We start from the raw sequence: 22,283 nt of genomic DNA, 5'->3' as shown, positions 1-22,283 counted from the left end.
TCCAAACCCTAGTATTACTAGAGATAGTCTTGCTACAATGCCCAGGCTTGCTTTGAAGAAGCCTCACAAACAGCTGGGACTATATACATGTATGCACTACCTGCAGGTTGTTTCTTATTTATGCTGAGGATTAAGCCAGGGCCTCAGGCATGCTGACTGCATACTCTAGCTGCCCCTAACTCTTTGGCTAATTTTAGTATGGTTTGGAAGCTAAAAGGAGGGAGTCAGTAACAAAAGACACCTGGAAAAATGGACATTGGAGCATGAAAATGAAAAAGTAGAGGACCAAAAGAGAATGTTCTGTGAATGGACAGTTGGGCAGGCAGTGTGGAGGAAGGGCATGGTATGTTGTGGGAAAGGGAGTTCAGTGCAGCTCAAACCTACTGCACAGGCTGGCTTTGAATCTGTCTTTCAGATCTCAGCCTCCTCAATAGCTAATATTCCATCTGCTTTGAATGGTTTCCTTAATTGTAAAACTGGGGGATTTTTTTTTTCGGGGGGGGGGGTGGCAAGGGGTACTGGTAATTGAACCCAGGGCCTTACCTATGCTAGTCAAGCAGTCTACCAATTAAGCTGCTCTTTCAGTCGCGGGTGTGTGTGCTTCGTATGCCTGTACTGGGGCTTGAACTCAAGGCCTGGGCCCTGTCCTTTAGTTTTTTGTATTGTCAGTCATGGAGCTTAAGCTCAGTCAGTGCCTGAGCATAGTCCCTGAGCTCTTTGCTCGAGGCTAGCGCTTTACCACTTTTTGTTGAGCCACAGCTCCACTTCGTTTTCTAGTGGTTAATTGGTGATGAGAGTCCCCCACACTTTCCTGCCCAGACTGGCTATGAACGGCAATCCTCAGATCTCAGCCTTATGAGTAGCAGGATTATAGGTGTGAGTCACCGGTGCCTGGCAAGGCTGCTACATTTTATTGTGTTTTGTCTTTTTTGGCTAGTCTTGAACTTTTCTTTTTTGGCTAGGCTTGAACTTAGGGCCTGAGCACTGCCCCTGGCTTCTTTGTGCTTAAGGCTAGCACTCTACCATTTGAGCCACAGGGCCACTTCCAGCTTTTCCTCTTTACATGGTGCTGAGGAATGGAACCCAGGGCTTCATGCATGCTAGGCAAGCACTCTACCACTAAGTCACATTCCCAGCCTGCTGCTGCCTTTTCAAGGGCTCATTTTAAAGCCTGGTCAAGTAACAATTTAGATTTAAAAGCCACACTTCAGAAATGGGCGCAGATTTACGTGGAAGGATAAGCACCTTCAAGCGAATCACTAATGCTCACCAAATTTGTATGTAGAGCGGAAAAAGTGAAAGGACTAACTCCTCTGGAGCCCTACTACCAAACTAAATGAGCAGTTACTGTGGAGTGGGGGGTGTCTTTTTCTTGGCGGAAGAACTTTACGCTATGACGTTCACCTCACACACAGCGGAAGAATCCTGACGTTACGCCGGAGGTGTGGGCGTGGCCGCCGGATCTTCCTCTCCGCTGCTTCGGCTCCTCCCCTAGCGTTTCACACACGCTCATTGTGAAGCGACGGCCGCCGCCCGCCTCTAAGGCAGCTTGAGACCCAGAGACTCTAAACTTGGCGCGCGTTGAGCGCCCGCGCTGCTCCTTACCTAGCTGAAGGGCCGGGAGCGCGAGGTCCACCGGCTTCCTCCTCTCCCCGTCTCCTGCCGGAGCCAACCGCCCGGTCGCCTCAAGCCGCGCTCCCTCCTCGCGCCCCTCCCCCGGCAGAGCGCCGGCCCGCTCCTCCCCCGCCCTCCTCCCGGCGACGCGCACGCGCGCCAGGTCGACTCGCGCTCTCTCGCTTTCCTCAGGCCCGAGACCCCCCCTCCCCTTCCGCCTCGCGGCGCTCCCTCGCGCCGCGGTCTTCTCTACCTATCCCCGGCTCCGCGGGGCTTCCCCCCCCCGCCCGCCAACGGCGGGTCCCCGGCCTCCCGATCCCCTCCGCTTCCCGCGCTCCCCGGCGCGGCTCCAACCCCGGCCCCCTCTTTCCCTCCCTTCCCTCTTAATTCCCTTTCCGGACGCTGCCATCATGTTGAAGCCTCAGCCGCCACAACAGACCTCTCAGCCCCCACAGCCGCCCCCCACGCAACAGGCCGTGGCCCGCCGGCCTCCCGGCGGCACCAGCCCTCCCAACGGCGGCCTCCCGGGGCCGCTGGCCGTCACCGCGGCTCCGCCGGGGCCTCCCGTCGTCGCCTCCCCGTGCCTGGGGCCCGCGGCTGGGAGCGGGCTTCGCCGGGGAGCCGAAGGCATCTTAGCGCCGCCGCCGCACCAGGAGAGGCCCGGGGCCGCCGCCATCGGCAGCGCCAGGTGAGAAGGGCGGGCTTCCGGGTGGGGGAGCCGGGCTGCGGGCTGGAGGCGGCGGCGCGGTTCCGGTGGGGCGCGCCCCCAGCCCGGCCCGGTGCAGCGGGCGCCGGGAATGAGGAACCCCAGGAAGCTGGGGGGGGGGTTCCCTTTGGGTCCCAACAGGTTGGAGAGAAAGGGTCCTTGGCCGCATCCGGGATCTCGGAGCCGCGCTCGGCTCCCGAGGGCCTAGCCCGGGACGAGGCCCCGTGGGGAGGCGGGGCGCGTCCTGCCAGCACCGCGGGCACGGGGAATTGGGGGGGTGAGGAGGTGATCGGGGTCCCCGGCTCCATTACCACGAAGGGTCTCGCGGTCCCCGGCTGCAGCCAATGAGGTGCCAGCTGCGGGAAGGGGTCCCCGGCTCTGGCCAATGGAGGGGGGCGCGCGGCCCACAGTTTGGCCAATGGGGAGGGAGGGACTTGGAGCGGGTTGCTACCTCCCCCTTCCTGGTCTGGCCAGTAAGAGGGGAGCCGGGTGGGCGGGGGCGCGGAAGGAGGGACGGCTGGGAGGACTGCGGGCTGGGAACCTCCAGCGCGCGCGCGCCCGCCCTTCGACTACGTGCGCGCGGATGCTCCGTCTTGTGACCCGGGCATTCCCGCGTCCCGGTAGCGCGTAGGGCTGGGGCGGCTAGTGTGCATGGAAAGGTGCGTCTGGTGTTGGCGGGAGCGGAGCTCACAGTTCCGCGGGGTTGTGTGTCAATGCGATCGAGAGCGGCGGTACACGCAGGCGCAGTGGGTCGTGTTCGCGGGAGGGGGGGGGGCTTTGAAGAGGCCCGTGGGCTTTAGTGCGCAGGCGCAGACCGGGCGAGGCCTCCCGGTGGATGGCTTTTGCGGCTGCGCTGTCCCCCGGCCCCGCCAACGGCCCCCTCACCGCCCTCCTCAACCGCCGGTTACATCAGCCATCGAGGAGCAGTGTTACCTGGCGATTGGTGACCCCTGCAGTGTGGGTAACTGGGTGAATGAGTAATGACGGCGAAAGGGCGGAGTGTGGAGGAAATACCCCTCCTCGCCGGGCTTGGGACCTAAGGTTGCCGAAAATGGTTTGCTCCATTTGGGAGGTGATGTGCATGAGCTGAGTAGCAGTGCATCTGCACCTCTGAGCTTTTCACCTTTCCGGTCTGGAGGGGGTTACTGCTTATTAGAACACTGTGGCATTGGTCCGTGGACGCATTCAACCCTGGCCCCTTGAAGAAAGTGAGAAGGCTGTTGTATTGGCTTTTAGAGCAATTGACAGCCGTTGTTAATTGGGGTCTTTTTTTTTTAACTGGCTTTTGGAGGAAATGTGTTTATTAACATTTAATGCCTACTCCTTTTTTAACATGAGAGTTGGGAAACCTTGTTGACTAAGCAACTTCATGATATATGTGGCTTTGGGAGTAAATAACCTTTTTTTTTTTTTTCTTATAGGGGACAGAGTACTGGAAAAGGACCCCCACAGTCACCTGTGAGTGCCTTTTTTTTCTCCTTGTAAAAAATAGGAAGAACTAAATAACGACCATATGGGAATATAAGACATGGTAGATGCAGAGATAGACAAATGAGCTAACAAGAATTGTGGTTCAGCCCAACAAGAGTCATTTAGAAAGAAAGGAGGTGTTTGCAGGCTGCTTCTTTATTTCTTCTCCATCTGATGTTACCGACAGGTGTTTGAAGGTGTCTATAATAATTCCAGGATGCTGCATTTCCTGACAGCTGTGGTGGTAAGTGAAGCTTTTAATCCCTAGAGTGTTTGAGGACTGAGATCCATCAGTTTTGGAGTCTTCTTAACCTTCCCACCCTCTTAGGGCTCCACTTGTGATGTAAAGGTGAAGAATGGCACTACCTATGAAGGCATTTTCAAGACTCTGAGCTCAAAGGTCAGTTTAGTCAAATTGGCTTATTTTTGGAATTGCATGGAAGGGGGAGAGGGAAGTCAAGGATGTGTTGAAGACTCAGACAATACTATTTACCATTCTTGTGGACCTTAACATTTTTAGTTAAAATTTAAGTTTGAGATTTATTTTTTCTAAGTCCTGTGGTTTTGTAGAGCAGGCTGGGCACGTGACAATGTACTATTGGGAAAGATTTAGAAAGGGTAAGAGGGGAATGGTCATAGTTTTGCACTTATATTTCTTAATATTGACCTGTGCTTGTTGGGCAATGTTGCTTTTGTAGTTTGAGCTGGCAGTAGATGCTGTGCACCGGAAAGCATCTGAGCCAGCGGGTGGCCCTCGTCGAGAAGACATTGTAGACACCATGGTGTTTAAGCCAAGTGATGTCATGCTTGTCCACTTCCGAAATGTTGACTTCAATTATGCTACTAAAGGTATTGTGCTGTGCTGTTGTGTCAGATCCACTCTATGTGAGTAGAGGGAAGTTTGTTTGCAGCTGGAACATGTTGACTTGATTTTTTTTACCAGCTTTTTTCCTGAAAAAGATGGCTGAAATTTTCTTCTAAATGTGTTTTGATGTCTGATATGTAGGGAGGTGGGTTCCGGCCTCTGTTGTGGTTCTTCATGGTTGTTCCTTGTTAGTTTACAATTCAGTTGTTGCTTTGAACCATTAAAATCAGTGTTTTGTCTGATGTTTCCTTCTCTCAACATATAGTATACAATATTCTGGGTCTGTTTTTTTTTTTTTTTTTATCAGTCATGGAGCTTGAACTCAGGGCCTGTGCACTATCCTTGAGCTTTTCTGCTCAAGGCTAGTGTTCTACCACTTTGAACCACAGCTCCACTTTGGTTTTCTAGTGGCTTATTGGAAATAAGTGTCTTATGGATGTTCCTGCTTGGGCAGTCTTTGAACTGCAATCCTCAGATCTTAGCCTCCTGAGTGTCTAGGATTATAGGGGTGATCCTCCAGTGCCTGGCTGAATATGGGTTTTTTAAGCTTGTCTTTGTTTCTAAACTACTTATTGGGGGTATGGGAGTGAGGCTGAGAGGCAGGAAAGCTGTCAGTTACCACCTGACTTCTGATTATCCATTCTGCCCTACAGACAAGTTCACTGACTCAGCCATTGCCATGAACTCGAAGGTGAACGGTGAGCACAAAGAGAAGGTGCTTCAGCGCTGGGAGGGTGGTGACAGCAACAGCGATGACTATGATCTCGAGTCTGACATGGTATAGTCTCCTTCTCTGAGTAATGGGGCAGCCAGATTGGGGGTTGTTGACAGATTCATTCTTTGAATCAGGTGTTGATTATTAGAAAGGGGGGGGCGGAAATGCTGTTGCCTATTGTTGATGGTTCTCAAATAGCAAATACAAAAGTTCAGAAAATAGCTAACAAATGTATCTGTACATGATTGGCAGTTAATGTTTGCTTTGTGACTCTTTTCTATCAGTGTAACAGTAGGTTTAAAAAAACACCACTGTTTAGACCCATTTCGGGGCTGGGAATGTGTCCTAGTGGTAGGGTGCTTGCCTCACATGCATGAAGCCCTGGGTTTGATTCCTCAGCACCACATAAATAGAAAAAGCCAGAAGTGGTGCTGTGGCTCAAGGAGTAGAGTGCTAGCCTTGAGCAAAAAAGAAGCCAGGGATAGTGCTCAGGCCCTGAGTTCAAGCCCCAGAACTAGCAAAAAATAAAATTAGGCCCATTTCCTTTCCTAAAAGCAACATCTTTGACATATATTTTAGTATCAGTTTGCAGAACAATTTACTTTTCTCACCTTGTCGAACTTTTCGTGCTATACACGGATCTAGTTTGTTTCTCTTAATTATGAATAATCAAAAAACTATTTTTGTTCTTTGCCCTTATGATGTGTTTCGTTACCATTATTTTGGCATTTAAAGAAGTCTCACAAGCCAAGTGTAGTGGGTGCATACTTGTGGGTTGTTTTTTTTTTTTGGCCATTCCTGGGGCTTGGACTCAGGGCCTGAGCACCATCCCTGGCCTCCTTCTGCTCAAGGCTAGCACTCTGCCACTTGAGCCACAGCGCCACTTCTGGCCATTTTCTGCATATGTGGTGCTGGGGAATCAAACCCAGGGCCTCATGTATATGAGGCAGGCACTCTTGCCACTAGGCCATATCCCCAGCCCTTTTGTTGTTGTTTTGGGGTTTTTTGTTATTTTTTTTTTTTTGCCAGTCCTGGGGCTTAAACTCAGGGCCTGGGTGCAGTTCTGAAGCCTCTTAGAGTCCCATGGACTCTTTTGCTCAGGCTGACTTTGAACCACACTCATCATATCTTAGCTTCCTATATAGCTAGGATTACAAATATGAGCCACTAGCACCCGGCTTAGTGGTACACACTTGTAATTTCAGTATTTGGAAGGCAAAGGCAGGGGGCAGCTTTGGTTATGTAGAATTCCAGCCCGCCCTGAGTAGTTTAAAAGCAGAACGCTCAGTCAAAAACTAAATATGTGTGGGCTGGGGATATGGCCTAGTGGCAAGAGTGCCTGCCTCCGATACACGAGGCCCTAGGTTCGATTCCCCAGCACCACATATACAGAAAACGGCCAGAAGTGGTGCTGTGGCTCAAGTGGCAGAGTGCTAGCCTTGAGCGGGAAGAAGCCAGGGACAGTGCTCAGGCCCTGAGTCCAAGGCCCAGGACTGGCAAAAAAAAAAAAAAAAAACTAAAACTAAATATGTAAATAGGTAAACAAAATTTAACAAGTAGTGCTGTATTGGTTTTAGAGCCATATGTATTTGTGCAAATGTGTTAGACTTTCTTGGGGGCTTACACCTAGAATGAATGTCTTGATACTGCTCTGGGTGTGGTTCGCATTTAAGTTTTTAATGTGAAGGAAAATGGCTTATCAATTATTCTTTCCCTTGCTGGGTTTTAAACATTCTCCCTTTAACCCTTTAGTCCAATGGATGGGACCCCAACGAAATGTTCAAGTTCAATGAGGAGAACTATGGCGTGAAGACCACTTACGACAGCAGTCTCTCCTCTTACACGTGAGTGTCTTGCACTCCTCAGTGGGGCAGTGGAGCAGTGTACTCACCAGCAGAAGGTAGATTGCTAAGTAGAACATAGTTCTTGTGCATTCTTTTATAGGTATACAAGGAACTTTCTCCTCACTCCTGGTCTGCCTTGTGACCTATTTCCTCAAAGATTTTTTTTTTTACTCCAGGATGGGGTGATACTGATGTTGATTTTTTTTTAAATTTTATTTATTTATTTTTTTGCCAGTCCTGGGGCTTGGACTCAGGGTCTGAGCACTGTCCCTGGCTTCTTTTTGCTCAAGGCTAGTACTCTGCCACTTGAGCCACAGTGCCACTTCTGGCCATTTTCTGTATATGTGGTGCTGGGGAATCGAACCCAGGGCCTCATGTATATGAGGCAGGCACTCTTGCCACTAGGCCATATCCCCAGCCCTGAATTTTTATATAAAGAATATAAATTAAGTTTTTCTGGTTAGGCCACACTGTGAATAGTGACTTCTTTTCTAACTATTCACCTATATCTTCTTTCTAAAATTTAAGCATTGTAAACTTTACATTCATATATGTCTTAGTGTTTTACCTTGGGACCTAGTAGTAGTATTAAATGTTGGCTAGACTGGGGGTGTGGCTCAAGTAGAGGGCCTACATAGCAAGCATAAGACCTCCTCAGTTCATACCCAGGAGCACATATATGAATAAATATATGAATATGCTAACTGGGCTAGGCCAGAGTACTTGTCTAACGTGTGAGGCTCTTGAGTTTGGACCCTAGCACTAGAAAAGAAGAAAAAATGATGGAAGACATTACACACTGATGCTGTAGGCTTGTTACAAATGCTGATGTTATAACATAGTATGTGGGTATTTTTTCAGGGTACCCTTAGAAAAAGACAACTCAGAAGAGTTCCGTCAGCGGGAGCTGCGTGCAGCCCAGCTGGCTCGAGAGATCGAGTCAAGTCCCCAGTACCGCCTACGGATTGCTATGGAAAATGAGGACGGGCGCACAGAGGAGGAGAAGCATAGTGCAGTCCAAAGGCAAGGGTCAGGGCGAGAGAGCCCCAGCCTGGCATCCAGGTAACTCATTGGGCATCTGGAGCTGTTTGAGTCTCACAGTGGGGTTCAAGGCCTTGGCTAGCCTGTTTTTATGTTAATCTTTGCTGCTTTGTAAGAGGTAGGTTAATACGTAGCTATTTCCAACTTGTAGATTGGGGAGACTGAAATGTAGCAAGAGTAAGTAATTTTCCATAAGGTTAAGCATATTTAAGTTTAGATTAAAAAGTTGGAAGGCTGGGAATGTGGCTTAGTGGTAGAGTGCTTGCCTAGCATGCATGAAGCCCTGGGATTGATTCCTCAGTACCACATAAACAGAAAAGGCCAGAAGTGGTGCTGTGGCTCAAATGGTAGACTACTAGCCTTGAACCAAAGAAGCCCAGGGACAGTACCCAGGCCCTGAGTTCAAGCCCTGGACTGGCAAAAAAGGGAGGGGGTGGTGCTGCTTTTGGGGCTTGAACTAAGAGCCTGGGCACTTGTCTGAGTGCTTGTGCTCAAGATTAGTGCGCTACAGCTTTTTTTTTTTTTTAAGATAACCCATTACTGCTTTTTTATTTTTCTTAATAACCTGTTTAAGTTTATAGGTATGAATTCCCCATGTATACTAGATTCAGTTTCCCTTATTAACATTTTACTTACGACAATTAATGAACCAATATTGATATATTGTTATTAACTAAAGTCTGAAGTTTATTACATTCTTATTTTTGAATCTCAGATTCTTCTTCCGTTCTAGGATACTATCCAGGATATTATACCATATTTGAATTCATTTTTTAATTTATTCATGTTTATTTAAACCTCTTGGCTGTGACAGTTGAATTTCTGCTTTTTTTTTTTTTTTTTTTTTTTCCTTTCTGGGACTGGGGCTTGATCTCAAGTGCTCTACAGCTTACAGCTTTGAGCCACAGCTCCACTTCTGGCTTTTTGGTGGTTAATTGGAGATAAGAAGCTCATATACTTCTTACCTGGGCTTGCTTGGAGCCTTGGTCCTCAGTTCTCACCAGTTATGGCCATGAGCCATCAACATTTGGCATGAAGAAAAAAAAAATTTTTTTTTAATTTTTAATTTTTTTTTTTTTTGCCAATCCTGGGCCTTGGACTCAGGGCCTGAGCACTGTCCCTGGCTTCTTCCCGCTCAAGGCTAGCACTCTGCCACCTGAGCCACAGCACCCCTTCTGGCCATTTTCCATATATGTTGTGCTGGGGAATCGAACCAAGAGCTTCATGTGTAGGAGGCAAGCACTCTTGCCACTAGGCCATATTCCCAGCCCAAGAAAAAAAATTTTTAAGGAATTTGGTTATAGTATTTGTATTCATCCATATTTGTATTATTTGTATTTGCCTGGGCTGACTTTGAGATCTGTTCCTCAGGTCTCAGCCTCCTGAATAACTAGGATTATAGGCATGAGGTGTTCAGTGCCTGGCTCAGCACTTAACTATAGCCTGATCTTGCTTTTCTCATCCACTAGGATTGGTGAAATTGGGGAACATTGGTTGATTGTGTCTGAGTTGCTAGGACTCCATAATGCCAAAAAATGTGCATTTTGTCCTTGACTTGAATCTTTCTTCAGGGAGGGGAAGTATATCCCTTTGCCGCAGAGAGTTCGGGAAGGTCCCCGGGGAGGAGTTCGGTGTAGCAGTTCTCGAGGCGGGAGGCCTGGCCTTAGCTCATTGCCACCCCGTGGTCCTCACCACCTCGACAACAGCAGCCCTGGCCCAGGGTCTGAGACTCGTGGGATCAATGGAGGTGAGTTATGAAGCACACTTGGCAAAAAAGGGGACAACAGGAAGGTGGGAAGTATAAAAAGTAGGTGGGTTAGGAGGAGATTGGATGTGTTAGTGGTGATGTAACAGCAGGTGCTCATTTTTTTTACCTTTTTTTCCTCCCCAAGGCCCTTCCCGCATGTCTCCCAAGGCACAGCGGCCTCTGAGAGGTGGTAAGACTCTGTCTTCACCTAACAGCAGGCCTTCCGGAGAAGCTTCCGTTCCACCTCCTGCTGCAGGTAAAAGCTTCATCGTGCTGGGTGAAGAAATGGGTGTGAACGTATACAGAGACAAGTCAGGTGGAATGAGTGATGGAATGGGAGACAGGTTAAAGATAGATGCTAGAGTGGGGAAAGGTTGAATTTGTCCTGTTGGGAAAAGAATTTTTCCATTTCCCTAGTATAGCAATTTCAACCTGGCAATTCATGGATTATATCTGACTGTCAGATGTATTTTGTTTAGATTTTAATTTGTTGCCAGTTTATTAAAAGGGAAATCATAGAAAATTTCCAGTTTCTTTTGAAGTGCAGAAAGTTCCGCCAAAACTGATCCTGTGTTAATTGCATACCTCTAGTTGCCTAGGACCAAATCATGACTGTTCTTATAAGCATTCTGGTCTTTTTGGTGCACATTGAGACCATTTACCTCCTTCTCCTTATACTATCTGTCTTGGCTTTGTAGACTTTTGAGTTTGTGATCCTGAGTACAAAAAATGTGTAAGCTTTAAGTAAGTGCCCTGTATTCGCTGCTTATTGACCAGCGGTAACCATGGAACAGCTCTCCCTTTTCTTCCAGTGGGACGGATGTACCCCCCACGCTCTCCCAAGTCTGCTGTCCCTGCCCCAATCTCAACTCCGTGTCCTGAGCCTCCTCTTGGCTCGGCAGTAGCAACTTCTGCAGCCTCCATCCCTGTCACATCTGTTGTGGATCCTGGAGCAGGCTCTATTACCCCAGCTTCTCCAAAGATCTCACTGACCCCCACAGATGGTAAGAGCCTGACCGTTGAGGGCTATGGACAGTTAGCAGTGTGGTTTGGAATAGGAGAACCTTCAGGCATGTCTCTTTCCTCAGTGAAAGAAGTCCCAGCCAAGGAGCCTGGCAGGACCCTGGAACCCCAGGACCTGGCCCGGATAGCTGGGAAAGGTAAGAATGGTTTACCATGGTGGGGTCTAATGCTTCTTTGTTTGAGAGAGCATTTCCGTTAGAAGTTTGTTGGGAATAGGAAGCAGTTTCCATTGGCCCTTTGACCCTAATTCCTGTTGAAATTCTCAAGAGCTCTTGTGTTTTTCCTTGGTTTCTTGTCCTCTGTATTAGTCCTGTGTAGTCACCTTTGAAAAGGATGTGTGTTCTATTTTGTTGTTGTTGTTCACGGGGCTTGAACTAAGGGGTTGGATGCTGTCCATGAACTTCTCTGCTAAAAGCTAGCACTCTACCACTTTGAGCCATAGCTCTACTCCTGGTTTTTGGTGGTTAATTGGAGATAAACGTCTCACAGACTTTCTTGTCCAGGCTGGTTTCAAACCATGATCCTCATGTCTTAGCCTCTTGACCACCAAAGCCTGGCTGTGATTGATTATTTTTCTCTTTTTCACTTAGTCTCTGGCCTTCAAAATGAACAGAAACGATTTCAATTGGAAGAACTAAGAAAGTTTGGGGCCCAGTTCAAGGTGAGCAGGGTGCGAAGGAGCTGGATTTGACAGCATGCAGTGGTGTGGGTGGAACTGTAGCCACAGCAAAGTGCCCAGTGGGTGGAAAAGAAGAGCCTCAAGCTAGGAGGACCTGGAGGAGGCAGGACCTGAGGTCACCTGGACAGTGCTCACTGTATGTGTCCTCCTTCCAGCTTCAGCCCCCCAGCTCCCCTGAGACCAGCCTGGATCCTTTTTCCCCCCGGATCCTAAAGGAGGAGGCCAAAGGAAAGGAGAAGGAGGTTGATGGTTTATTAACCTCAGAGTCCATGGGGTCTCCAGTCTCCTCAAAGACGGAGTCCGTATCCGATAAAGAAGACAAACCACCTCTGGCATCAGCAGGAGGCGCTGAGGGTTCGGAGCAGCCTCCACCACCTTGCCCGAGCCAGACTGGCAGCCCCCCAGTGGGCCTTATAAAGGGAGATGACAAGGATGAGGGCCCTGTCGCTGAGTGAGTACCATGGGGGCTGCTGGTGCGCTAGGGGGTGAGGTGCAGGCCATGAAACTGATTATATTTTCTCTTGTAGACAAGTAAAGAAATCAACGTTGAACCCCAATGCCAAGGAGTTTAATCCTACAAAGCCTCTACTATCTGTGGTGAGATAGGAGCCATGAGAGGGGTGGGGTGGGTGGAGGGCGGCAGAGGGAAGCATTGGCTGTCATTGTGCTGGGTTTGCGGCAGCGTTGGGGGCGGGGGGGGGCGGGGAGCCACTGTGAATGTGTAGGGAGAGAGGGATAGCAGCGGTTGGACTGGTTTGGAAGAAAGATCTCCAGGGCTGGTCAGGAAGGTGTCCTGATGAGTTTGGCAGCTATTAGCTGCTCTCTGGTTCCTGGCACTTGGCACATGGAACATTGTATTGGAGTCATTAGGAGCAATGGCTTTACTTGAAGCAGCTGACATGCCTACATGACAAGCCACAGTCTCTGCCTGTTGGTTCAGGGTCTGATGTGAGGCTTAATTAAGAATATGCAGAGGGCTGGGAATGTGGCTTAGTAGCAGAGTGCTTGCCTAGCATGCTTGAAGCCTTGGGCTCGATTCCTCAGCACCACATAAACAGAAAAGGCTGGAAGTGGCGCTGTGGCTCAAGTGGTAGAGTGCTAGCCTTGAGCAAAAAGAAGCCAGGGGCAGTGCAGAGGATCTGAGTTCACACTCCAGGACTGGCAAAAAAAAAAACAAAAAAGAATGTGCAGAACACCTGTGGCACACAGCACCATAGGCTGGGCAGTGCAAGTCAAATGTCCTACCTTGTCCTTTACAGAACAAATCTACCAGTACTCCAACTTCTCCAGGGCCTCGCACTCACTCAACTCCCTCCATCCCGGTGCTGACAGCAGGCCAGAGTGGGCTCTACAGCCCGCAGTACATCTCCTACATACCTCAGATCCATATGGGACCAGCTGTGCAGGTAGGAGAGATGAGGTGGGCCCATGGGAATGCTTCCTGAGACTTGCTCAGGCTCACTAGGGATGCACATGAGCACACCCTTCTTTCAGCCTCACCTGTTCTTGTCCCTAGGCACCTCAGATGTATCCATATCCTGTATCCAACTCAGTGCCTGGGCAGCAGGGCAAGTACCGGGGTGCAAAAGGTGAGCAGGGTCAGGAGGGACAGCTGTGGGGACAGCCTGGTGTCTTCTGGCAGATGGAGCTTGAGCTCTGCCCTATTTGCTTCCCTCCTGTAGGCTCTCTCCCCCCTCAGCGCTCAGACCAACACCAGCCAGCCTCAGCCCCTCCCATGATGCAGGCGGCCGCCGCTGCTGGCCCACCCTTGGTGGCCGCCACACCATATTCTTCCTACATCCCCTACAATCCACAGCAGTTCCCAGGCCAGCCGGCAATGATGCAGCCTATGGCCCACTACCCCTCACAGGTGACTGGGGCACGGGGGGAAGGAGGGCAAGAGCAGGAGAAGAGGCACCAGTCTCTAGCTGTGCACTTGGCTCTGGTGGGGTTCTGTGTCTGCTGTAAAGCATTATTGTCATCCTGTATCTTAAGTGTAAAGTGGCATTGGCCTGGCCGAATTACTTGAGCTTTAGATGAAGTAAAGGTGACCGCCGAGCCCTAACTGGTGCTGCGCACACACTCACTGAGCAGGTGCTGAGTGCTCTTGTTCTTCATCCTGCCAGCCGGTGTTTGCACCCATGCTTCAAAGCAACCAACGCATGCTGACGTCGGGTAGCCATCCCCCGGCCATTGTGTCATCCTCCACTCCTCAGTACCCTTCTGCAGAGCAGCCCACCCCCCAAGCCCTCTATGGTGAGTGCCCCTGCCCCGCTCTGGACTCTGTTCCTCACCCCTCTGGGGTGCTCAGTACTCAGTCTCCCTCCTTTCTGCTGCAGCCACTGTTCACCAGTCCTATCCACACCATGCCACGCAGCTCCATGCTCACCAGCCGCAACCGGCCACCACGCCTACTGGGAGCCAGCCGCAATCCCAGCATGCGGCCCCCAGTCCCGTCCAGGTGCCTGCCAGCGGGGGGAGGGGGGTTTGATAGTCAGGGCAAGAACGGTTGGCTAGAAGAGAGCAGAGCAGGGTGGTTCTCTGAGAGATAGGGCCAGCCAGTCAGTTTGTGGTGCTCAATGTTGCCTGCCCTGTCTTGACAGCATCAGGCGGGACAGGCCCCACACCTGGGCAGTGGACAGCCACAGCAGAATCTGTACCACCCAGGGGCCCTGACAGGCACGCCACCGTCTCTGCCACCGGGACCATCTGCCCAGTCCCCTCAGAGCAGCTTCCCCCAGCCAGCCGCTGTATATGCCATCCATCCCCACCAGCAGCTGCCCCACGGCTTCACCAACATGGCCCACGTTACCCAGGTAAGTGACAGGGGACTGCTGCTTCTGGGTCTTTGTCAGAGTCCTTGGGTGGCCTTGCAGGAGTGCTCCCTACAAGGTTTCCTAGTGCTCCCAGCTGCTCTTTTTCCTCCACAGGCCCATGTCCAAACTGGAGTCACGGCAGCCCCGCCCCCGCACCCTGGGGCTCCCCACCCGCCCCAGGTGATGCTGCTGCACCCCACCCAGGGCCATGGGGGCCCCCCCCAAGGCGCGGTACCCCCGAGTGGGGTGCCTGCACTCTCAGCTTCCACACCCTCACCCTACCCCTACATCGGACACCCCCAAGGTGAGCAGCCTGGCCAGGCGCCTGGATTTCCAGGAGGAGCCGATGACAGGATTCGTGAGTTCTCGTTAGCTGGGGGAATTTGGCATGGAAGAGCTGAGGGGCTGCAGGTGGGGCAGGATGCACGGGTTCTGGGTGGGGAGTGAGGGGTCTTGGAGGCAGGGCCGTCCCACAGGGCGCCCGCCGACCTGCACCTGTCTGTGAAGTATGTAGGGTGGGCAGAAGCCACAGTCGCCGCCGCCAGGGGCTTGCTCCTGGCTCTGTCCTTTGCTTCCCTCCGTCCTCGCTCAGTTGTGATCCAGCAGCCCCCCTCCCCACTGCCTCCCCAGCTCTCAGTGACCCCGACTGTCTCCTGACTTAGCCGAGGTAAGGTCAGCGCAGCAGACAGGGCCAGACTGGGGTGTGGGGGGCTGAGCTGGGCACACGAGTAAGGGCTCTGGCTTACTGGGAACGGCGATTGACCTGTGCTTCTGACCAGCCCCATGAGACACCTTAAGGAGGCCGCTCCTCCCCACACCTCCCCAGCCCCCGGACGCATTGATGGAGGGACAGCTGCTCGGGTTCTAATGCTCCTGCTCTCTTCTCTTTCCCCTCCAACCAGTTCAATCTCATCCCTCCCAGCAGCTCCCCTTCCACCCCCCGGGGAACTGAAGATTGTCCTGGCCGCGACCTGAGACCTCCATGAGTGGAGGGAAGAGTGATCTATGTCTCTTCCCCCAGCAGCTCGGACCAGTCCCAGCCCCCTACCCCACCCCCCAAAATTCCCCTTTCCCCAGGGGAGCTGGGGAATTCCTGCCAAGCACCTTGAATGGGAGAGACCTTGAAGTGGGCAAGGCCAGGGTCCCATGGGGGTGGGGGAGGTTCCTGCTCTGCCCCTGCCAGTTCCCACCTAATCTTGCCCTCCCATCTTCTCATCTATCCCCCGCTGGAGACGGAAGATCTTTTATTTTCTATTATTTATAACTTCAAACTTGGGCCCCTGCTCTTTTCTTCCCCATTAACTTGAGACCTGCGTGAGAGACAGACAGATGCCCCACAAGGATGGTTGGACAAGGACTTTTACTTTTTATTACATAAAAATATTAAAAAAATAAAAAAATAAAATTTTAAACTAACTTAACCTGCCTGTAGTTGCTATTTGTAGACAACAGTATGGCTGTAGTTGTCAACATTGATTTTAGGATTACATTAATCTTCACTTGTTCTTCCCTTTCCTCTAGATCTAGGATGAGGGACCCAAAGGGAAAGTGAATTAGCTGCCCTAGGTGACTGGATGCTGCCTGAGTGCTAGCTCACTGAGAGGCTTGAGTTAGGACCAGGTGCCTCTGCTGCATTTCTGACATTGGAAGTGGCCCTCACCTTAGCTTTGGAGCTCGTGGGGGTGGCATAGGGGAAGTAAAGCTGCCAGTGCAAGGAGTGGGAGCTAAGTTAGGGCCTGCAGTATTGAAGCATAGGTTTGAGATGATTACCTCCTGTGTAGCTGCACAGGTGCTTCCAAGGGACAGTTCAAAATATTCTTGGCTTTCTGGTCCAGTCGTGAAAATGGGACTACTAGGGCATTTTTCTGGACCATAGCCTGAGGGCAGAATGAGGGGTTCCTTAACTGGGGAAGAATTCCTGGGATAGAAAGCTCTGACCCTTGGCAAGCATGTGGTCAGCTTAAGAAGTGCTTTGTGAGGGCAGAGTTGGAGTAAAAACTGGACATGAGGCTGTGGTGGCAGCTAGAGACTCCACAGAGTGGGGCTGTCATGCTCCTACCTTCTGTGGTTTCCCTCTACTGGAGTCCAGTGAGGTTTTTGAGTTTCTCAAAACAGCTCTCAGGTGGGCAGTTCTGGGTATGCCAGAACCAAGCCTCCAGGGCCACCGACTAATTCTTGCTGAGTTGCCTTTCTTATCAGCTTGCTTGTCTAGGTCTATAAGTCTCAATATTTTATTCCCTGCATATCTGATTAATGGTCTTTTTCCCAATCTCATCTCCGTAAATGCTAAGAAAAATGGATGCAACCCAAGGCCTCACCTCAGGCACACTGGGCAAATGCTGTATGACCCAGCTGCACCTGCCCTGCCTGGACACCACGCCGTCTTACTCCTGCGCTTGGAAGCACGGCAATAATGTCAGGTCCACATGAGAACAGCTCAGACTACTTGAGAGGAAAAACAAAAAGTTACACTGCTGCTGTAACATTTTGTGAGGCAATCACAAATTGTGCTCTAGGACTAGGCTCCTTCAAGCTGTCTCAGCAAGTGAGGATAGCAAAAGAACAAACTTGTTCAGCCTGTACCAAATAACGTCACAAAAATTCACAAAATTCACAAAAATTCAGTTACCATGGTTTGAGGTTTTCTCTATTTCCAACTTACATACAAGACACAGGACACCCACAGCTTACTATTCATGGAACAGTTTATTAGCCTACCTCCTATGGCAGGCCACCCCTCGTGACCAGGGGAAGTGTCCGTCTAGCTGCACTTGGGTTGCAGCCCATGCCACGGGGGCACCAGAAAAGGGAGAAACTGGCCAGGGTCGCCTGAGCTCAAGCAGCCTGAGCACAAGTCCAGACTCAACTCCACTTGATGTTCTTGTCTTCATCGGTCATGGCTTTTGTTTCAGTGACAAGGCCAGTGCCAATGGTCTTGTTGCCATCCCGTAGGGTGAAACGCTGGCCTTTCTCCAGGATCATGGGCTGACGCAAGATTAGGGTAAGCTTCAGGTCCTCTCCAGGCATGGCAAGCTCCTAGGGAAAGAAGGACCAGCACAACCATTAGGTGCCAACATCATCCACCCCAGCCACCAGGTACATGCAGATAGCACAATCAACTGATGAAACACTGGGCTGGGAGGTAGCTTAGTGGCAAAGCACTTGCCTAGCAAGTGCAACGTCTGGGGTTCAATCCCCAGAACCCCCCCCCCAAAAAAAAGAACAGTGATTAATGCTCCTAATGTACATTCTTATGAAAGCTTGAGGAATTTGAGGCCAACTCTGAAACTTTATGTTCAGTGAAACAACAGGACACTCATCATTTTTGTATCCAAATTTTCCTAGGGAATACTGCCACAGAAAAATGCTGGTAGGGGCTGGGAAGGTGGCTTAGCAGTAGAGTGCAAGCCCTGCATGCATGAGGCCCTGGGTTCGATTCCCCAGCACCACATATACAGAAAATGGCCAGAAGTGGCGCTGTGGCTCAAGTGGCAGAGTGCTAGCCTTGAGCAAAAAGAAGACCAGGGACAATGCTCAGGCTCTGAGTCCAAGCCCCAGGACTGGCAAAAAATTAAAAAGGAAAAACAAAATGTTGGTATATCTAAGCTTCCCTCCTCTCCCCCATTTCTGCCTAGCACAGGCTAGAGAAAGACTCAATCTCCCAACCCCACTGGTCAAGAGCCCGCCTTCTACCAATTCTATCTCCACTAGGAGTAGCCAGCCTCTCCACTGGAGGAGAGAGCCGCCTGGGAGATCATATCTTTGGGCTGTGCAACTTCGGAGAACATGCCTCTGCCCCTTCACTTTCCATAAACCCATCATACCTTCCCAGGAGGCAAGATGACACGACAGGCCATGTCCCAAGTCAGGGAGAACATGACAGGCATGAAGTGGGACACAAAGGGCTTGTGGCGGCCACCCTCCTCCTTGCTGAGGATGTAAACCTGGAGGAGAGGAACAGTGAGTGTGGGGCAGGGCTGGACTGGAAGCCCTCCCTGGAGGCAGAGGACAGCTTGGCTCAGCCCTGCCCGTCAGCATCTGCAGCCCTCACCTGTGCATCCACCTTCTGGTGGGGCTGGATGGAACCTGGCTTGACCAATACCAGGCCACGCCTCAAGTCCTCTCGCTTCAACCCTCGGACCAGGGCTCCAAGGTTATCCCCTGCCTCTGCCCTCTCCAGGCTCTTGTGAAACATCTCAATGCCTATGAGGGGAGAGAAAAAGGAGCGAGGAGACTTGAAGGTGAGGCAGAGGGAAGACACAAGGATGGATACGAGGAAAGGTGATCCTGAAGCCAGCCCTGGGTCCCAAGACTTCCTATACCTGTCACCACAGTGCGAATGTTCTTGTTGTGTCCCAGGAGCTCACAATCATCTCCCTTCTTCAAAATGCCACGCTCCAATGTACCTGTAACCACTGTGCCCCGGCCTGGGAGGAGAGAAGCAGGACAGGACACTAGACACCCCCCACCTAGGCTGTGCTGTGGGGAGGGATGACAAGGAACAGTTCTCACCAGGAATAGAGTAAACAGATTCCACAGGCAGCAGGAAAGGCTTCTCTAGGTCCCGGGTGGGCACTGGGATGTACGTGTCCACAGCTTCCAGCAGCTTCTGCACAGACTTCACTCCTAACTCAGGGTCACGTTGCTGTTGGGAGGAAATGTCAAGACTGAAATCTCCTTTCTGCTCCTCTCACTGAAAGCTAGTCTGCAGACATGAAGCCAAGCTGTGGTTGCCCATCGGCCCTCCCACTTGACTATCAACAGCTGTCCTGCCAACCCTGCCTTCACCTCAAGGGCACAGAGAGCGGAGCCTACGATGACTGGGGTCTCCTCCCCTTTGTAGCCAAACTCAGTGAGCAGTTCCCGGATCTCCAACTCCACGAGCTCCACCATCTCGGAGTCCTGCACTGCATCTGCCTTGTTCACGTACACCACGACATGCTCCACCCCAATCTATTGAAGGAAAAGAAGTAGAGATGTTGTCCAGTCACACAGCTCCTTGCCCGCCCTTCCTATCCCCACCAAGGCTCTCATACCTGTTTGGCCAGTAGTAAGTGTTCTCGGGTCTGGGGCATGGGGCCATCATTGGCTGCCACTACCAAGATGCAGCCATCCAAGGGTGCAGTGCCTGTGATCATATTCTGAGAAGGGGAGGAAAGAGCTTTAATTCAGCTCAGCATCTACCTACTTAACTAAAGGAACAGTTAAACACTGAGGCTCATTTTGGCCCCAGCTACAAGTCTTTGGTCTCAAATCTAGCCATCTCAGAATTTCTCTTGACCCATAGTAGGTTCCATACCTGTTCCCAGAAGCCCTCACCTTCACATAATCTGCATGGCCTGGGCAGTCTGTGTGGGCATAGTGGCGGGTAGCAGTGCTATACTCCACGTGGGCAGCATTGATGGTGATGCCCCGAGCTCGCTCCTCTGGGGCATTGTCAATCTCCTCATACTTCTTGAACTTAGCTCCACCACCCTCTGCTAGAACTAAGGGAGGGAAGAAAACACAGCTCTCAACTTCTGACCAGAGCAGAGTGGCAGGGTTCAAGCTATAAGGTCCACTCTGGGAAGGCTCCATGCAGATATCCCCACCGGGTTAGCTGGGTAACAGGTATACCAGGAGGCAGGCAGTTACCCTTTCCCTGAGGTAACATCCTAATCCACCTGGCCACACTTCCCTGCACCTACCCTAGATAAGGCAGGGCTGGGCGGAGGTCGCCCCTTTTCTATGGCCATGCATCATCTCGACCACAGGCCAGCATTTTGGGAATAAACTTTCTCTCTAGCCTGAATACTGTGTGGCATTCTCCCTTATTGACTACCTACTTTAATAACTCTTACACAGGCCACAACCCCAGATTCAAAAGCCCCTCTCTAAAATCTCTTCCAAGAGATGGTGTAGGGTCGGAAAGAACTGTCAGGGAAACAGAGGTGTGGCTCAAATGGTAGAGCGCCAGCTTTGAGTGAAATAGCGAGGCAAGAGGAGAAGTCCCTGAATTCAAACCCAGTTCTGGCACTGGCATGCATGCACACACAATCAGGGTTGGAGCTAGAAATGTGGCCCAAGTAGTAAAGCATCTGCCTAGCAAGTGCAAGGTCCTGATTTCAAATCCCAGTACCAGAGCTGGAAGTGCGGTACTTCGAGTGGTAAAATGCCAGCCTAAGAAGCTCTGGACTCTCAAGTTGAAAGTCCATTGCAGCCCCCACCTCCCTTCCAAATTAAGCCCCGGTAAGGGGGCGGGGTTTCAGAGTCTGAAGGGCCTGATCGGAAAGGCTTCCGGCAAGGAAACCCATTTAAGGTTCCTCCAATTTATGCATAACAGGAAAATCTGTCACCAACATCTACAGAACACTCCCCCCCTCCCCCCGTGTCCCGCATCCCGGGACCATTCTGAACGCCTTTAGCATTCTGCTGCCCCGCCCCCACCACCGGGCTCAGGCGGCACAAAGGGCGTCGCCGGACGTCCCACCGCACCATTGCTCACTTTTGGTGATGGCTGCGGTCAGTGTGGTCTTGCCATGGTCCACATGGCCGATGGTACCCACGTTCACATGGGGTTTGTCGCGCACGTAGACCTTCTTGGCTTCCACGGCCAGGCCCCGACACCAGAAGGGCAAAGCCTGGGTCTTCGGTGGCCGCAACAGACCATGCAGCAAGGGAGTAGGACTGGCGCAGAGACCTGCTAGGACAGAGGCTTGGAGTCAGAGGGCGGGTTAGACGTCAGCAGCCCATGATTTGCCCTCCAGTTGCATCCAGGCCACCAACGCCCTTCCCCTTTCCCTCACCGCTAAAGCGGGGCGTCGCGCGCAGCAGAGTGGCGGCCGCCATCGTGGCCATTCTAGGCCACGGGAACCGAGTATTGGAAACCGGGAGAGCGCGCGTGCAACGGAGGAAGGGCACTTGGGGACTGGAGGTGATTTCCGGCGGAAGTCGTATCGGAGGGTAACGCTGGGCCACTCTAGCCTTGGATCTCGATGGTAGTCCCCAGCGACTTCCGGGTGTGGAGCGGAAGAGGAAGGCGCTGATGCCTCATGGGCGGAGCAGGAGGCCAAGGGCTTCCTCCTTAGCCTCGGCTTCTCGTGCTGTCCGCCGCCTCGCTTCGAGGGGCGACCGGGCACATAGGGGAGGTCCTGGCCTCCGAATCGGCGCGGGCTGTTCAGGATCGTCTGGATCTGGCAGGGGCCTCGGGCCGCCTCTAAGCCGCAGCCCGAGGTAGGACCAGGCCCTGGATGCCTTTCAGTGTGGTGCCCTACTGTGAGATTCGTCTCTCCGCTAAGACTGTGCCTGCAAAGGTGCAAAATGGAATACTGGTATCCACTCAAAAGGAGATCCGACGTCTGAGAGGGAAAGAATTTGGGCAGGAGTTCAGAGGTGGGACTCTAGGACTTCCGGTCCGTTACCAAATATACCCCCTCCCGCTCTTTATATCGCACCCTTGCAGGGACCCACAGCTGCCTGACTTCAAAGTCAGCCCCCCACCCCCCCCCACCCCCGCCGGCTAGCGTTGCGCCACCCTCCCCAGGGCCCCTCCACAGCCCGTAGAGCAGTTCTTGTAGGACGCCTCACCCATTTCATCGTGCAGACGATCATTCCATCTTCCTGAAACTTTTAAGGGCAATCCGTACTTTTTCTTTTTTCTTTTGTCTGTCCTGGGCCTTAGACTCAGGGCCTGAGCACTGCCCCTGGCTTTTTTTGCTCAAGGCTAGCACTCTACCACTTGAGCCACAGCACCACTTCTGGCCTTTTCTGTGTATGTGGTACTG

The 22,283-nt window shown here is 51.7% G+C and overlaps 2 protein-coding genes across 22 annotated transcripts; one reads left to right on the top strand and one right to left on the bottom strand.

Annotated features, from left to right (window-relative positions):
• Positions 1–1,220: 1,220 nt before the first annotated feature.
• Atxn2l (ataxin 2 like) lies at positions 1,221–15,941 on the top strand. Of its 21 annotated transcripts, none has more exons than XM_048333147.1 (24): positions 1,225–2,302; positions 3,742–3,778; positions 3,978–4,034; positions 4,119–4,190; positions 4,489–4,639; positions 5,309–5,433; positions 7,123–7,214; positions 8,076–8,276; positions 9,827–10,002; positions 10,148–10,258; positions 10,797–11,006; positions 11,091–11,162; positions 11,616–11,686; positions 11,860–12,155; positions 12,232–12,301; positions 12,964–13,110; positions 13,221–13,293; positions 13,387–13,574; positions 13,831–13,960; positions 14,044–14,165; positions 14,308–14,520; positions 14,635–14,878; positions 15,028–15,187; positions 15,446–15,941. In XM_048333147.1, the coding sequence occupies exons 1-23, from the start codon at positions 2,025–2,027 to the stop codon at positions 15,180–15,182; spliced, it is 3,291 nt and encodes a 1,096-aa protein (XP_048189104.1). In that variant the 5' UTR covers positions 1,225–2,024; the 3' UTR covers positions 15,183–15,187; positions 15,446–15,941. The 21 variants fall into 21 exon arrangements, with proteins under 21 accessions (XP_048189122.1, XP_048189104.1, XP_048189103.1 ...); XM_048333146.1 differs by having other exon boundaries at positions 15,423–15,941; XM_048333162.1 differs by having other exon boundaries at positions 1,226–2,302; positions 14,635–14,824; positions 15,151–15,187.
• A 1,266-nt stretch (positions 15,942–17,207) lies between these two features.
• Positions 17,208–21,455, bottom strand: Tufm (Tu translation elongation factor, mitochondrial). Its single transcript, XM_048333170.1, has 10 exons — positions 21,306–21,455; positions 21,005–21,199; positions 19,840–20,006; positions 19,557–19,661; positions 19,309–19,473; positions 19,033–19,165; positions 18,843–18,947; positions 18,572–18,723; positions 18,345–18,464; positions 17,208–17,556 (listed from the first exon to the last, which is right to left on the bottom strand). Exons 1-10 carry the CDS (start codon positions 21,355–21,357, stop codon positions 17,383–17,385), a joined length of 1,368 nt encoding a protein of 455 aa, XP_048189127.1. The 5' UTR covers positions 21,358–21,455; the 3' UTR covers positions 17,208–17,382.
• Between the last annotated feature and the right edge of the window lie 828 nt (positions 21,456–22,283).

Source organism: Perognathus longimembris, chromosome 23 (genome assembly GCF_023159225.1).
Source record: "Perognathus longimembris pacificus isolate PPM17 chromosome 23, ASM2315922v1, whole genome shotgun sequence".
In the NCBI taxonomy this organism is placed as follows: Eukaryota; Metazoa; Chordata; class Mammalia; order Rodentia; family Heteromyidae; genus Perognathus; species Perognathus longimembris.
Note: the sequence above shows the minus strand (reverse complement) of the source record. Positions and strands in the feature narration are given on the sequence as shown.

Coding starts and splice junctions, on each gene's coding strand:
- Atxn2l (XM_048333147.1), top strand. CDS start 2,025: ATGTTGAAGCCTCAGCCGCCACAACAGACCTCTCAGCCCCCACAGCCG. Junction 10,003..10,147: donor GACTCGTGGGATCAATGGAG/GTGAGTTATGAA, acceptor TTCCTCCCCAAG/GCCCTTCCCGCATGTCTCCC. Junction 13,961..14,043: donor CACCCCCCAAGCCCTCTATG/GTGAGTGCCCCT, acceptor TTTCTGCTGCAG/CCACTGTTCACCAGTCCTAT.
- Tufm (XM_048333170.1), bottom strand. CDS start 21,357: ATGGCCACGATGGCGGCCGCCACTCTGCTGCGCGCGACGCCCCGCTTT. Junction 19,662..19,839: donor GCCATGCAGATTATGTGAAG/GTGAGGGCTTCT, acceptor TCCCCTTCTCAG/AATATGATCACAGGCACTGC. Junction 18,465..18,571: donor ACCAGAAGGTGGATGCACAG/GTGAGGGCTGCA, acceptor CCTCTCCTCCAG/GTTTACATCCTCAGCAAGGA.